Consider the following 17,120-nt stretch of genomic DNA (forward strand, 5'->3'; position numbering starts at 1 on the left):
ACAACACACCAGTCAATTAAGAAACATGCAAAACTGTTGGGTTATCGCTTGGCCTTACAATGCGAGAGGTGTTCGAAAGTATTCTGAAAATGAGAAGGGGTCAACAAAAAGTCATGAAAATTCATGAATTGCAGTCAATTAAACTAATAAGTTGAACATGCCTGCAACTTCAGAGTTATAAATAATTGAAAATGTTGAAGCTCTTGCAATAGCAAATGTTTTTCCTTTTTTTACTGATGGAGGTAATGGATAAAGTAAAATTGCTAGCCAAAGAAAAGGAAGAGGTTGGAGAGGACGCTGGTTTTGAATCTAAATAGCTTTATGTATATTATACTAATATGGGTGAATGAACATTAAAGATAGTAGCACAACAAAATTACCTATTGATAAATCCCTAACTTAAGTCTTTTTTAAAGTGATTCAATTGTGAAATTAAATATCACGACGTATGTATCTAGGGAATAGTCGCTTCAAAGTGAATTCTCAAGCAAAATACAATTGTACAACAACGCGACTGATGTTGTTGGATATTGTTATCAAATGTAAGCTGCTAACGATCAGAATTTGTAGTCTGCATATGATAACGCTATTGACTTGATAAAGCTCATTGCACAGTTTGACTTTCTAAAAGTCAAACAGTAGATTAGGTGCCATGATTTTTGGACAGTTTTGACTTTTTAAAATCAAACAGTAAATTCAGTGTAAATTTTTAAAGTTGAAAGATAAACTGCCATTTAGCTTCTGTTGTTAACATAATTATATGCTTAGTTTGCAAACATGGAAATATGTGCTTTTGCATTTTGTAATCTGCAGTGTTATGCAATTTTTTGTTCAATTGAATAACATCTCACAAATGCAAGTTTTAAGTGAAGGGTATAAACGTCATAAAACGTTCTTGGTGGAAAAAAAATGTGAATGAAAGATCCCACTGAATTGAATTGGGTCTAGGAATCTAAAAAATAGTGAGAATTTTTTATCTATATATCTCCTCCTGATTTATTAGAACTAAAAGAATTCTATTTAAGCATCTCATTGCTTTAGTTGAAAGATTCCATTTGAATTGAAATATGGTCATTCACTATGACTCTCTAAGCATCCATGGCTGAATGGTTAAAGTACCCAACTCATAATTGGCAAATTCGTAGGTTCAATTCCCACTGGATGCACGCCAATGGGACCCTTCAATAAGTCTATTGCCGCTCGTGGACCGGCGGGTGTCTGGGCACGAATCAACCCAACCTAAATAGGCTAACTATGAACTTTAGCTCCAACCCAACTATAAACTTATTAATCTCAATTGAAAGAGTCCAAATATATTAACGTAACAAACTATACGTCTTAAATCAAAACAAAACTCTGTTGAAAATAAAACAAATCGTTAGAAAAATAAAATTGCAAAATAATTAAAAACAAAAACTATACAATCCCGCGTAACACGCGGGGCTAAAAACTAGTGTATATATATATTTAACTAAAATAATAAATTTCAAAGTAAAGGAATATATAAATGAGCGAGGCAGCATGATTTTAGGAAGGAAAAATTTAAACTGCCCGAAAATATACTTTTCTTCTTCATCTCCGTGCCAGCGACTCCACGTGCAACAAAAACAATCAATTCCTTTCATCATCAAATTCCATGCATGGCATCTTCGTCATTATGATTTGCCACAAAACCCTATCAATCTCGTTGAATTCTATGCAACCTGTGTTACATTCGTATTCGTATTCGTATTCGTATTCGTATTCATATTCATATTCATAATCATAATACCATCCCTAGTTTTCATTCGGGAATTGTATTATTCATTGAGCTGGTCTATTCTGAAAACCAAATTTTGAGAATTGGTAGATTCATTATATATATATATGGCCATGTTCAGAAGCTTCCTTTACAGTAAGCGGCGCGATAACAACCCTGAAAAAAACTCCTCCGACTGGGTTTTCGGTACATACGTTCATTATTATTCTTATTATTATGCCAATAATCCATATTTACATTTCACTCTTGTTGCTAAGAGGCAAGAGCATAGCGCGCGTAATCATCATAGATTTCACACTCATGTCACATTTGATTTATACTATATTATTTTGCCAGTATGTTTCTCCATTTCGTTTATAATCATTATTGTGAGAGAAATCTATGATGGTCATGCATGCATGCTACCGTGATTGCTCTTGGCAACAAAACCGAAAGTTATGATTATCATTGGTGTAGTAACTAAAGTATGAATTATTTTCAGCCTATTATATATAGGAGATAGCTTGAATAATAAAAATCCAATTTTCCTAATCATTATTATTATTATTATTATTATTATTATTATTATTATTATGGTTGTTGATTAAAACCAGTAGATGCTCCTTCTTCAAGTACTCAGTCACAGGCTCAAGTCGAGGCTCCACGTTCAGATTCACCACCACCACCAAAGGATGAAGCACCGCCACCGTTAGATGATGCTCCTGCACCGACGCCTACACCTCCACCTACACCTGTTACATCACCTGAACGCATAGGACCCGCAGTAGTCGTAAGACGCAGCTTAAAGCCATTGCATTGGAACAAGGTAAATAAGGCATTAGAAGGAAGCTTGTGGGAGGAGTTGCAGCCTCAGAGGTACTTATTAACACACACACACACACACACATATATATATTCTAACTATAATGAAAATACAACGTTGGATGCTAGACCACCACCGGATATTGATATATCAGAACTAGAGCAACTTTTCGCCAACACGTCCCCAAAGACAGCTTGTTCTAAAGAGGCGGAGAAGAGAAGGGCTTTTAGTTCAATACCTGAAAAAGTCCAACTGGTAATGTAATATAGTCTATAGAGTTATTGATAACGCGGGCTAACTAATTTGAAGTTTCTACTTCTTATTGTAGATTGATCCAGTGAGGGCAGATATCACGGAAATCATGCTTTCAGAGGTTAAGCTACGGCTTCCCTATGTCGTTGTAAGTGTAGATAGTAGATATCATGTTCTAATTGGTTTTGCATTTAGTTTGGTTTCTCTGTTAGACGTGTGAAATATTTTATAAAACGTTATATCTTGATTGAAGTTTTGAATATGCATCTGCAGGATGCGATTTTGGATATGGATGACACGATCATAGATCAAGTAGAAAATCTTCTCAAAATTTGTCCTACGAAAGAAGAGATGGAGATACTCAAGGTGAAACCGTAACTTATTAGAAGGATTTTTGTATTTGAAGTATTTTTGTTTGGTAAAAAAGCTAATTCTCTTATTTATGCATTGATCTTCTGCATTGTGACTGTTCAGAGCTACACAGGTAATCAGGATAGGCTTGGCCAATGCGAACAGGTGAGTATCAAAATAATAAAATTTATATTTACTCATCTTTATTTATTTTTTAATCCATTTATTACATTTTTAGTGAATTATCTTGTAGTATTTCCTGGAGCTAATGAAGGTGCCTCGTGTTGAGTCGAAGTTCGATGCTTTGATGTTCACAATTCAATTTAATTCTCAGGTTTGCGGTTCATGTTCTGATTGTTGTTCATTCTATGATCATCTCACTGTAGCCATTGTTTCAGCTTGCAGAGTTTAAGAATAGTCTAAACATTGTAAAGTCTACATGTGATGAGGTGCTCCTAGTTTATTGATAATGTTTTTGTATTTGTTTATTTTACAAATTCAGTTATGTTGTTGGTTTATTAGACTAGGCAGTCCGTGAAATTGAAGGAAGTTATGAAGAGAATATTATATTTGGGGAATACATTAAATCAAGGAACTGCTAGAGGTAATAACATCACTAAACACATGCTAACAAAAAAGATTATATGTATTTATTTATATGTTTGTTCATGTTATCCAATAATTACAGGTGCAGCAGTCGGTTTCAAGCTGGATACTCTTTTGAAACTGACCGATACACGAGCATCAGACAGCAGTGCGACTTTAATGCATTATCTCTGCAAGGTATGATCACAATCACAGCCTCTTATATTTCTAGTTACAGTGTTCCTTTTCTCAGAAAAATAAGAATTAACCAGGACACTTTGGGCTTAAAAATTTTCGGCTGAAAAAAAGTGGCCCAAAATTATGATTTTCGGTCTGAAACTTGGACGTAAGTTATAATTAATTGATTATTACACATTCGAGCTATAAGATATTTGGGCCAAACCTTTTATTAGTTCTTATAATTTTGCTCAAAATCGGTTCGTTGAGTAAATGGGTTGCTGAACACAAACTATAAGATATTTGGGCCCTACCGGACAGTTGATTTCCTGTAACCCGAACACAAACTGTGTAAATGGGTTGCTGAACCAGTTTTACATTTTTTTCCCTTGTACAGCTTCTTACCAACAAGTCACCAGGTCTTTTAGATTTTCATGAGGATCTTGCAAGCCTAGAAGCTGCATCAAAGGTTTGATTTTTAAACTTTTTGTTACATAAAGTTTATTATCATCGATTACGCATCAAAGGCTTTTTTAACATGCAGATAGAATTGAAAAGTTTAGCAGAACAAATGCTAGCCCTTAGCAATGGAATGAAAAAACTCAAGCTAGAACTGGACGCATCAGCAAATGATGGCCCTGTATCTGCAGGTTTTCTCGTGGTAGGTAAACCGTGTAATCCTATGTTTTTTTGTTAATTTGGCCCGCTTGAGATTAAGAACACCCAAGTTGACTCATTCATAATTAAACGGGTAAAAAATGACACCTTTATTAAATTCGAAGCAGTGTTCTTCAAGACGCTAAGCAAGAGTTAATGGGTCATTTATCTGTCAATGCGATTTTTAAATGTGTTGATTTACTAATTATATGCTGTTAATCAAAGAACTTGGGATGCTTAAGGCTAGTGGGACGCTTATGCAGGCCTAAATCCGTGACTTTTAGACTCTGATTCCATGTTTAGGACTACAAAATTCTGATTAAGGTTTTCTGACATTGTTAGACATTGAAGGGGTTCATTGACCATGCCGAAGAGGAATTAACAAGTGTTACAAAGTACTATACCGCTGTGGTAAGTCTCGTTAAATTTAAGGCACATTGAAGGGGACAAGAAACATAGTTAACGTCAGTTTCTATTTTGGAGAACATACTTTCAACCGGCATATATAGCCCTTAAACCAGTAGACCTGTAAATGTCAAATTTTTAAATGTATGTTCTCTGAAACAGAAATTGATTGAAAATAGTGTAAGTTGGTTTTTACAGTAATATGATATTCGTGTTATCTCGCTGTCACAGAGTAAAGGTTCTGATAAATTGGCCCTATATTTTGGTGAAGACCCTGACCGTTGCACTTTTGAACAAGGTACCTTACCTTGCATATAGTTATTTAGAGTAACATCTAAACACAATCATTTTTGAGCCGTATACATGCTTATTGGCTGTGCAGCTACTCAGATCCTTTTTAATTTTGTGACACTATTCCAAAAATGTCACAAGGAGAACCTCGAACGCGATGAACTTAAAAGAAAAGAAAGCCAAGAAGGAGATGTATATATTGCGTCACCACCGTCTCTGCCTGCTACTCCATCTTTTTCGCTGCCAACTTCACCTGATTCAACTCCACCGACGCCTCCAAGTAGTTGATCCTTGCCTACCCCGCCCTCAATCTCCAATGCACCACTTGGTGGTCATGCACCAGCACCTCCCCCACGCGTGCTCCTCCTCCTCCATCACTTGGAGGACCGCTAGGATCGATCTCCACCACCACCTGGAGCACGTGGACGTGGCTCCAGGTGGCCCTCCATCTCCACCTGGTCGACTAGGTGGCGACCAGGCAGAGGGCGTGGTGTGGAGGACCTAGAGTGTATAAAATCTAACTTAAAGCCATTGCACTGGGATGAGATAACTAGGGCTTTGCAAGGAAGCTTGTGGGAGGAACTAAAGATACAAAGGCAGGCATCATTCTTATTTGGTTTCTGTATTTTCTTGTTTCATTCTTTTTTCTTTTTTTTTTGGTAGAAAACATATGAATCTTGCTACTCAAAATCATATTTATAGTTTTACAGTATTTCTTTTCCAGATTGTAAAAGACGGTTGAACCGGTCTTGTTAATAACCTGACATTTTCCAGTTTTGGATTCATATTAAGTCAAAATTTTAGGGTTCATACTTTTAAAATTTTCTTGAAGTCCATGCATAATATGAATGTATTTTGACGGATGAGGAACCCAGTTAAATGTTAAATCTTGAAACGAGTTAAAAGAAAGTTGAATGGATTAAGTGCAAGTTTAGTTTAATCAATGAAATAGAGATTGTCTTTTATGTTTGCATCTAATTTCAGTGATTGTCCTGTTTCTTCAAAATCGACTTAATTTGTACAGATACACGTGTTTATCATGTTTTTCATTATTGTATATTTGTATTGAAGAACTGATCAGCATGGATCTATTTGAGGATGAATACAAGAATGAACGCACGCCAAACCCAAGTACTTATTACATTATTTACACATAAAAGAAAGAAGTACATATTAAAATAGTGAAGTTATACATACATGTACGGTGAAATTGAATAAATAGACGACTCAGGTTTTGAAGCATGAGGGAAAGAAACAACAAACTTCATGTTCTGTTCAAGAGTCTACAACAGTCGTAATGAATTGCAAACCCACACTCGAGACACTTAAATATCATCCTGTTGCGCAGTTTCTTACCACACATAATGCATTTACCATCACCCTCAATCCCCTGGGCAAATGAGAGAGGATGTGGGTGATCATCATTCTTATATATGCTCCCAAACTTCACATTAGAAAACCTATAAATGCTACTTTCATATATATAATCGGAATGTGTCTCTGTTTCACACTGAAGTATTAAAGGAGCACAAGCCGAATGCATCGACTGAGCACACACATCACAATGATAGAAACAAGAATGCGGATTCAATTCGTGCTCACAAATTTCACAAAAGTATTCACTTTTATGATTTTCAATTGGGAGGTAACTCAAATTCATGTGATGTTTATCATAAGGGTGCCTGATCGATTGATTTAGGTAACAACAAGGCACACTCTAGATGTATATATACATCACAAGCGTTGCAACAGAAATTCCACCGATAACTTCCACACAAATAATGAACGAAATGCACATCAGACATTTTTTCAGTGAGAAATCCACCTTAACTAATGAAAGAAGATGATCCGGGTGAGATTGATGTGTGGTTTTTCTAGGTACAAACCCACAAGTAACATCAACATAGTATCTACACCAAATGCAACCATAAGCATATCCATTACAAGGTAAAAGACAAACCCCACAGTAAAATATGTTGAAAAACATATTTGGAATGCTTGGCATTAGAATGAGGGTATGTTGTGGGTGACATGGGTGGTTGTCTATTTTTGTTGGCAATCGAGTACACCACTCATTCAGAGCAAAGTTGCAACTCTCATCTTCATTGGCCCCACACATATAGTATGGCATCCCCGAGATTGGTCGTACACACCCATTACATAGCAATTCTTTCTTTTTCATTGGGTTGTGACACATGATTAATGAATTGAGGTTTGAGAAGGTTGACCCGATGCATTTTGTATCAACTAAAGTTAACTCATGTTCATGATTGATATGTTGTAGGCTTACCTCATTAGTACCATAAGTTGTAGGTTGAAGTTCTTTGGAAAATAAGTGTTTGGGTATGTTGTAAGCTTGATCAGGAAATGGAAGATTAAGAAGATCAGGATAGTCGGCATCTTTAAAATTTTTTACTGTTGTACCTTTGCCTGAAAGATTGGAACAGAATAATATGATTATTATTTTTCAAAAAATAGTTAACCAAGGTTTACTTTTACTGGAACATATATTATATAAAGATTTATTAATTACCAATTGACAAGATTAACATGAATGGCTCCCTTTTCGACGTTACACAATCCATATGAGCATGGTATATGCATTTCTCGCACTTATAAATGCAAAAATTTACCTTGTTCCAAAATGTATCTTTGCATACTCTACACGTAGGGGAATATTTGGCAATTTGCTCCATTCCCGGAAAGGAATATGAAAGGATGAGCATGTGTGTATGGTGGAAACGGCCATTTGTAGTGTGTTGAATTAACAAACTTTTTGGTTGGAAAGCACAATCATTGTGTATGGCGAAGTCAGAGCATATTGTACATTGAAAGAATACTCCTTTGTGTTCCTTTCCCGCTACACTCACATAAAATGGGTTTGGAAAATAGAGACACAAGTGGGTGTGGATGGCTAGGGTGATAAATCCTTCTTTTGCCTCCTTCCACGACACACTTTATGTCAATATAGTCACCACAATGAGTACATTTATAACAGCTTCATAAGGGTTGTTTATGCGTCTACAAGGGTTGTTTATGTGTCTACAGTGAAGACATACCCAACAGGATGAATAACTGTGAGAGTCAGAGGATGTATGTTATGTGTGACCTGATTTTTAATGTTGTTGGGAGCTCTACACAAAAATTATGACAAGAGAAATCACATGAATCATCTATGCATGTGTAGTAGTACCTATAGTACGTACTCATTGATATCTTCGTCGCACCGCTTACAAATACATAAAAACTCATCCGTTGGAACCAAATCCTTCTCATCTTCCTCTTCATCATCAAATTCTTCCACATCTTCATCTTTTACCTGCAGATCGATGAATTTCAATGGATGCTCGTGTTCAAGTACTTTCATCATAGTGTTTTATTTTTTTATTTTTAAATTGATCGACCTCTTTAAGATTAAGATAACAGCCTTGATGTTACTTATAGCAAGGAAAAAGCTGGAATGTGATTCTTTTTCAGAAATCCACGAAATCAGTGGGTCTACTTTATTATTTTGTGATTTGCTTATCTTTTACTTTCCCGAATAACATTCACAAACTTTCCAACAAAACAAGAAAAAACTATAGTTAACCACCTGCGCTGTTTAATTTTTCTTTAACGTTTATGCTCAGTATTATAGTCCATTTAACTAATTTTCTTGTATCAGAATTATAACATCTTTAAGCTGCTTGCAATTCGAGAAAAGAATGTTGTCAGCATATATGTGAGATTAGATTGAAGTAATTGATTTCAAGCTTAAAGGTTTTGGTTTCGTGAACTGAGCTTATTGATTTCCTAATTAAGTAAATAGTAAACAAATAAGCCCTGTGTATACATTAAACCAAAACTAAAGAAATTGGAATCAATTTTGTTTTGTATTGCAATATATTCTTGATCACAAATCTTGATTGTTATAGGGATTAAACGTCTTGAAAGACTTAAAATAGGAAAACCAAAATAAAAAGGAAAAACAATATTGTATTAATTAATACAAATATTTTCCTTCTTTATTTCCCCTCAAGTTGGAGTATGAAGGTCACAAATACCCAACTTGCCAAGTAGGAGCTGCAACTGTCTAGATCCCAATGCTTTAGTAAATAGGTCGGCTACTTGTAGTTTTGTGTCAATGTATGTTGGCTCTATTTCTTTAGACTCGACTCGTTCTTTAATGAAGTAACAATCCATTTCCACGTGTTTTGTCCGTTCACGGAAGACTGTATTGTTAGCGATGTGCTTGACTGCTATGTTGTCGCAGAAAAGAGTGGCCGGGTTGGCTTGGTTAACTCCCAATTCTCGTAAGAGCCAACGCATCCATAAAACTTCACTTACTGTCGTGGTCGTTGCTCTATATTCGGCTTCCGCGGAAGATCGTGATACCAGTGATTGCTTCTTTAGTTTCCAATAGACCGGAGCCCCCCTCCCCCCCCCCCCCCGATTAATAGCAAGTAACCGGTTCTGGATCTCCTAGTGTAGCCAGTCTGAATCAATGTATGCCATAAGATTCATTCCTCCTTATTTGGGTAGAACGATACCTTGCCCCAGGGTAGCTTTCAAGTAACGTAATACCCTCGTGACTATATCCATGTGACTCTGTTGTGGGTCTGCCACAAATTGACTTAGAACGTTTACTGAGTGGGCAATGTCAGGTCTGGTCGCTTGTAAGTAAAGTAGTCTACCTACCAAGTGATGGTACTGACCGACATCAACTCGTTCTTTCTCATCCCCTTTAAGTTCAAATTTTGTTCCATTGGAAATGCACTAGGGCGACAACCTTGCATCCCACTATCTTCTAGAATATCAAGAACATACTTTCTTTGACTAATAACCAAACCTTCTCGGGTTCATGCTATCTCTATGCCCAAAAAATACTTTAGAACCCCAAGATCTTTTATACTGAACCTGTAATTGAGAAAAGCCTTCATTTCTTCTATTTTGATGGTGTTATTACCAGCAACAATGACATTGTCAACATATATTAGGGTTGCTAAGAACACGTCTCCCTTTTTAAAGATGAAAAGATAATGGTTAGCCTTCGATTGTGTGAAACCAACTTCAATAAGTGCTGATACCAGTTCCTAGAAGCTTGTTTTAGGCCATAAAGTGACTTTCTAAGCCTGCAAACTTTGTTTTCTTTTCCCTTTTCAAATACCTGAGGAATCTTCATATAAACCTCTTTGTTTAATTATCCGTGAAAGATGGCATTATTGACATCAAGTTGATAGATTGTCCAACCTTTCTTGACAGCATCGTGAGCAATGTTCTAATAGTCACTAATTTTGCCACGGGGAGCAAAAGTTTCATGAAAGTCAATGCCTTCCAATTGAGTAAACCCTTTCGCCACCAATCTTGCTTTATACCTTTCCACTTCTCCATATGGTTTGTACTTCACTTTATAAGCCCATTTCGAATTTATGGGTCTCTTACCCATGGGTAACTCCTCAAGAGTCCAGGTGCCATTTAACTCAAGAGCCTTTATTTCTCTTTGCATGGCTTCTATCTTTTGTCTTGCATAACTTGGTTAAAAGTTTTTGGCTCATCAAGCATAGTGATTGCCGTTAAAAAAGCTTTGTGAGATTTTGAGAATTTATTATAAGAAATATAGTTTGCCATAGAATGTACCGTCGAGGAGTTTTGGTTGGAAGTAGGTAATACATGATCGATGGATGGTGGGAGGTCCACCTCGTAACCATCAAGCTGCTTGGATCGAGTTCGCTCTCTTTTTTTCTTGAGGGTATACTGTGAATGGTTTCAGAAATGGGCTGAGGCCCATCGTTGTTAATTTCACTATTGAGATGGGTTTTATTTGTTTCAATTATTTTCATGAATTCCATGCAAACCATTATTTCCTTCTTGCATCTGTTCACCAACTCCATGTATATCATTATTTTCATGCATTATGATTACTTCTTCATTTTGATTGTGACCAGTAACTTGATTTTGTCTTATGTTTTCATCGTAATTCCAAGGAGGAAATTCTAAGATTTCTGGTTCCTCACCACGTTCAAGGGCTTTGGTCGTTTAATTCGGAAAGACATTTTCAACAAATCGAACATCTCTCGACACGAAAATCTTGTTTTTGTTAGTGTAGAAAATTTTGAAACCTTTGGTTCCTTGAGGGTAACCCAAAAATATTCCCGGTTTACCCCTTTCTTCGAACTTATCTCTTCTCGTTTCGGTGTTTCGGTAGTACGCAAGACAACCAAAAACCTTCATGTTTTCATAATCCGGGCTTCGATTGAAAATAATTTCATAGGGCGTCTTATTTCCAATCTTTTTAGATGGCAATCGATTAATAACGTATGCAGTTGTCAAAATGCATTCACCCTAAAATATCGAAGATAGTTTAGCCTCAAATTTTAATGCCCTTGCGGTTCGAGCAAGTGACGATGTTTTCGTTCCACCACACCATTTTGTTGTGGTGTGTGTGGACACATGGTCTCGAGTAAAACTCCTTGCTCGGTGTAGAAACTAGTCATACGGTTTGAGGTGAACTCACCACCGATTGTCACACCGAATTCGTTTGACAATTTTGTCAAATTGGGGTTTACCATTTTTATAAAACCAATCAAACAGTCACTTGCTTCATGTTTGTATTTTAAAAGGAATACCCAAACTGAGCGACTATAGTCATCTACAATGGTTAAAAAATAGTTTGCTCGTGTGAGTGATGGAGTTCGGTATCTTCTGCACATATATATCCAATGTTGTAAAATTCGTTGGGCGGTCCTAAGCGGTCGACTGGAGAGTTGCGAGTACTCGGGAGTAGTCGGGGATTACTCAAAAAATACCTAAGGAGTACTCGGCGAGGCGGAGAGTACTCGATCTAGGCGGGGAGTAATCGGGGAGTACTCGGCCGCCTACTCGGGAGTTTTACAACATTGTTTAATATATCATAGTGCAATAGTTCAAAACAAACTTTAGTTTTAATGAAACTAATAGGAAAAGGTAACCTAGTGTGTTTAGCTTTAGCACAAGAATCACAAATCGCGTTATCGGTCTTTATAGAAGTTTTCTTAACAAAATCAAACCTTGAAAGTTTGTTGTTAGAAGCATGTCCCAAGCGTTTATACCAAACATCAGATTTAACCACCATTGCCTTCCTCTCGATACCCACCATCTTCATCCGATAAAGTCCTTGCTTGCATTTACCCACACCAATTGTAACATTTTGGTTTTCCGTTTCAAGTTTTGTACCCGACTCGGTTCGTGTTCGGGTGAATTATCAATAAAATATTTTTTCAGTTAATTATTTCTTTTATATATTTAGACTATCAAGAAAATGCAAAATCAATCCCTAACTATTATCTTAACCCCTTGTGTACCCAACTGTAAAGACCGGGGACCATTCTTCAAATGTTATTAAAAAAAAATTATAATAATAAAATAATCATTTTTTTTCCTTCCTCACCATCCATCCGTCACCGACAAACCCCCCCCCCCCCCCCCCACCTTTCCTGAACCTTAATTCTCAGACTTAATCAAAAATCAATATTACCAAATCGTTTATTATACAAAAACGTTCCCACCGACACTTTAAAATTGGAAAAACGAATCAGAATTGATAGTGAATTTCGCGTATGAACCCGCGGCTGATTTGGGCATGGTCACACTATAAATACACGCCTATAATTCAATTAAACGTATGCACACTTTCCTCACACCTTCACGAAACAAAACCCTAACTCAATTACTCCATACAAAGCTTTTAAGGTCTGTTTCTAGTTCGAGCAAAAGCCGCGAGTTTGATCATCGTTCTCCCCTATTCCATCATCAAATTCTGGTCACTAAAGCATGTTTGTAAATCGTTTTTGATCCATTAAAAATAACCCAAGTCAATTTAATAAAACAATGAACGAATCCACAAATTCAAGATTTAGGGTTTGTAATTGAAACTGGGTACTGGATTGTATCTGGTTATGAAACGCAAACTGAAGCACCAGCCTGATGGCTGGTGCGTCTCGTGTAAGGCCACTGGAACCAGTCTAGGCACGGGTTCGAACCCTCCTGGACCCGGTTTTTATGTATTTATTTTATTTTACTTAAATCTTTGTTATATTTTTATTATAATCATAATATAATAATAAATAAACATTAATCTAACGAAACCGAACCTCGAAAGTGTTACTTTGGCCATGGCTTTGCGTCATAAACATACATATGCATATAATACTATAAGACAAATATTATTCTATTTATTTATTTGTTCATATGTATTTATTTATTTATAGTACTAAACCGACCAAGCTTAAAGGTCCGAATAAATTCTCCCATGTTTATTTGTATATACATATATATATAATTTTATTAATACTTAATATTGGTTATTATTTATTTAAGATATATTTACTTGAAAATATAAGCATGGATAAAATATAACACTTATATTAGTTACCAAATAATAATAATAATAATAATAATAATAATAATAATAATAATAATAATATAAATACTAACAATAATAAATATAATGTTTTTAAAACCCTAAAAGACGCCAAATCTTTCAAACCAATTAAATCAAAATAATGGCATTAAAACTAATAATATCCCATCCAAATCAAATCGTTATGTCTTATTAATTTTTTTCCTCATTTATTAATTATACTATCATTGGCAATTAGGGCATCTTTGTTGACGTATCTCGAAGGCTTGAACGTGTCCATCCTTACTTTCTTTTATTGTTATCTCATCCTCACTATCCACTCACTAAAAAGTAAATAATTCACATCCCCCTTTTTACCGTTTTACATTTTTGGGGGCGTTATGCGTTCACAACTCAATTATTTTATTTCACTACAATTCCATTATTTGCGTTATATGATATTGCTCAATTAGTTATACGTGCAAATGTGACTATGTGTTTACTTTATGTTTTGGTGGTTGGTATCTCATCCTCATCCTCATTGTCATCCTCATTAGTATGATCATACGCCGTTGGAGTAGCTCGTTATCCATAAGATTCGAGTGAAAAGACAACTTTTATATTATTGTTATATTGTTGTTATGCTAGTTGTAGTATTTCATTTATCGCAAGGAATTGTCATTTTTATATTATATGTATTCAAAAACCGTGATTACTTGCTCAACTTTATGTTGACAAACTATGTATTTTCCCGCATAGCGCAGGTAGCTATATTGGATGAAGCAAGAGATTTAAAGAATAGTTGACCTTAGGTTGCATGATGAATTAAAGACTTATTTATTTATTTTATTTAATTGTAATGTTTATTTCCATGAGACAATGTTTGTGCTTTTGTGTACTTGAATAATATGAATTTAATAATTTAGATATTGATACGTGTATTTATTTTAGTGTCTTTTGAGCTATAATACAATTATGTCGCGCCCCGGCATATTCCGCCGTAGGTTGGGGTGTGACACCAATTAACCTCCTCAAGTTCAAGGCTTGTAGGACACAAAATTCAGGGAAAAAAAGTTACAGGACATTGCAAATCCTTCGATAAACGACTATCAGACAAAAGGTTACAAGTAAATTTTGGGACATGGAAAACATCCTTAATTTGTATTCCGTTGGGTAGGGCACATGACCCTTTACCTTCGACGGGAATGGATTAACCATCGGGTATAGTAATCAGAAACTCGTTTGTGGCTTTGAGATCGCTATTTAACCAATCCAGCCTATGAGTTATGTGATCGGTGGCACCGGAATCGATAACCCATTCGTTGTTAGGATCGAATGCTCTTGCTATGTTCGCGACAAGTGGAACCTCATTCTCTTCCATAGCACCTTTAGAGGCAAACACGCTAATGAATTTGTTGATATTGTTCGTTGCTTAAACCGGGTATGGGGCTGTTCTCAGCCTCGACAAAAGCTGCTTTAACCTCAGGTTTTTCTGGTTTTTCTTCTATTCCGATCATGGCGATGGCTTCAAAAAAGAACACAAGTGATTGGTATTTTAAGGTTTTGGTTGGATCGAGCAGTGTGATGCCTGCTCTGATACCATAAAGAAATTGAAATCAATTTTGTTTTGTTTTGTTTTGAAATATCTTCTTGATCAAAAACCGTGATTGTTACAGGGATTAAAAGTCTTGAAAGACTTAAAATAGGAAAACCAAAATAAAAGGGAAAAACAATATTCTATTAATTAATACAAATATTTTCCTTCTTTGAAAACGGTACCCCTAACCACTAAAGTAACGATTAACTCCACTCCTGTTGGAGCCTCAATTCTATAATTATTAAAATTTAGAGAAAAATATAGAAAATGTTAAAAACTACCTAAATCAATCTAGCATCTCATTTCTAACTAGGGAATAGATGTTTCTGTTTGTTTTTGCTTAAAGGTCTATAATTGGCTTCTGTCTGCGAGCACGCAAGCATAAGCCTATGAAGATAGTTTATTTTTTCTTTAAATACCTGAAAAATGCTTTTATGGTCTTAAAAAAAATAAGCTAATATCCAACTTCTTCACACCCTACCAGCACTCATTATCCACCACCACCCACCACCCATCGCCCGCCACCACCATCGTCCAACACCACCACCTACCAGGCCACCACCACCACCTACCAGTCCACCACCACCTACGTCCACTACAACCACCACCGTCGACGACCATCACAATCCATCACCACCACCCACCATTCTCCACCACCACCGTTCACCACCTACAACCATCGTTTACCACCAATCGTCCACCACCACCATTGTCTTCCACCATCGTCCACCACCACCCCACTACCACAGTTCGTACACCACCATCAATTATTTTGGCAGTTTACAGACGTTAAAAAACAAACAGTCTTCTTCTTGCAAACTACAGAGGCTTGGTCCACATCTTCTTCTAAAGATGTTGGAGATGTGGTCCACACACCACATACATTTTATCTCTGAAAAACAAACAGCACCTTAGAGATGTAATAATGAACCTCCAAATATATAATTCACTATTTTTTCTCTTAGGGCATTTACATATATCCCCGCCCTAACTTCTCTTATTACATATTTCTCCAATGTTAAATATTTAGAGTTAAGTGCCATTTTCATACCTGTGGTTTGTTAATTACGCAGCTTTAGTACCATTTTTGAATTTATTGCAAATGACTACTCTAGTTTTCTAAAAATTGCAATTTTAGTACTTTTTTCTAATTTTGTCTATTTTTATTCGTTAAGTCAAGGACACCTTGGTCATTTCGCTATTTTCTTTATTTTTTTTTCTTTTCTTTTAAACACATTCTTCCCCATCTACATCCATAAAACCCTAAAAGTCACCATCTCTCATCCTTCCATCATCTCCTAAAGAATCTGATTTATTAACTCCAAAACCCAATAATAATAATCTCCAGATACAATAACATTATACCTTGAACATCAATGCTTTCCACCAATCCAATCTAACTCACTCCATCATCCATGGGGTTTTTGAGTGAATTTTGGTAATTTTGCTTTTTCCGGTTATGGAGATGACGGAGATGGTGCAGTGGCGATGGAGATGACGGAGGTGGGTGAAGATGGTGGATGTAAGTGGTTGGTGCAGCGAGCAAGATTTGGGTGCGGCGGTGGCTTGGTGCTTTTTCCGGCGAGCAGAAGATAGGTGCGGCGGTGCTAAGGTTCGTTTTCCGGCGAATAGGAGGTGCATTTTCCGGTGAGCAGAAGATAGGTACGGCTGTTGTGACATCTGCCCCGATCCGACCCGACCCAGGTACCCGTTTCTCTGACCCGATCTCTTTCTGTTATGATTTAATATTTATTTATACTTATACTTTATTTTTAATAATAATAATATATTTTCCTTCCCGCCTCTTTCTCTCTTTTCCTTTCCTCCGTCCCGTCCCTCTTCCTTCTCTCTTTCCGCCTTCTTTTCCCTCTTGTCGCCGTCCCGCCCT

General features: G+C 36.3%; 1 protein-coding gene across 1 annotated transcript; it reads left to right on the top strand.

The window, feature by feature from the left end:
- Positions 1 to 2,505: 2,505 nt before the first annotated feature.
- LOC143587623 (putative formin-like protein 15b) lies at positions 2,506 to 5,567 on the top strand. Its single transcript, XM_077068866.1, has 13 exons — positions 2,506 to 2,614; positions 2,690 to 2,961; positions 3,087 to 3,179; positions 3,288 to 3,498; positions 3,563 to 3,613; positions 3,687 to 3,768; positions 3,853 to 3,947; positions 4,324 to 4,395; positions 4,471 to 4,587; positions 4,926 to 4,994; positions 5,151 to 5,168; positions 5,220 to 5,286; positions 5,371 to 5,567. The coding sequence occupies exons 4-13, from the start codon at positions 3,433 to 3,435 to the stop codon at positions 5,565 to 5,567; spliced, it is 834 nt and encodes a 277-aa protein (XP_076924981.1). The 5' UTR covers positions 2,506 to 2,614; positions 2,690 to 2,961; positions 3,087 to 3,179; positions 3,288 to 3,432.
- Positions 5,568 to 17,120: the final 11,553 nt, after the last annotated feature.

Source organism: Bidens hawaiensis, unplaced genomic scaffold (assembly GCF_021521415.1).
Source record: "Bidens hawaiensis isolate Kalapana, Puna unplaced genomic scaffold, B.hawaiensis_p1.1 tig00035627_1, whole genome shotgun sequence".
Lineage (NCBI taxonomy): Eukaryota > Viridiplantae > Streptophyta > Magnoliopsida > Asterales > Asteraceae > Bidens > Bidens hawaiensis.

Excerpts from the sequence above, each read along its gene's own strand:
- LOC143587623 (XM_077068866.1), top strand. The coding sequence starts at position 3,433 with ATGAAGGTGCCTCGTGTTGAGTCGAAGTTCGATGCTTTGATGTTCACA. Across the intron at positions 3,614-3,686 it reads TAAAGTCTACATGTGATGAG|ACTAGGCAGTCCGTGAAATT; the intron begins GTGCTCCTAGTT and ends TTGGTTTATTAG. Across the intron at positions 4,588-4,925 it reads TATCTGCAGGTTTTCTCGTG|ACATTGAAGGGGTTCATTGA; the intron begins GTAGGTAAACCG and ends TGACATTGTTAG.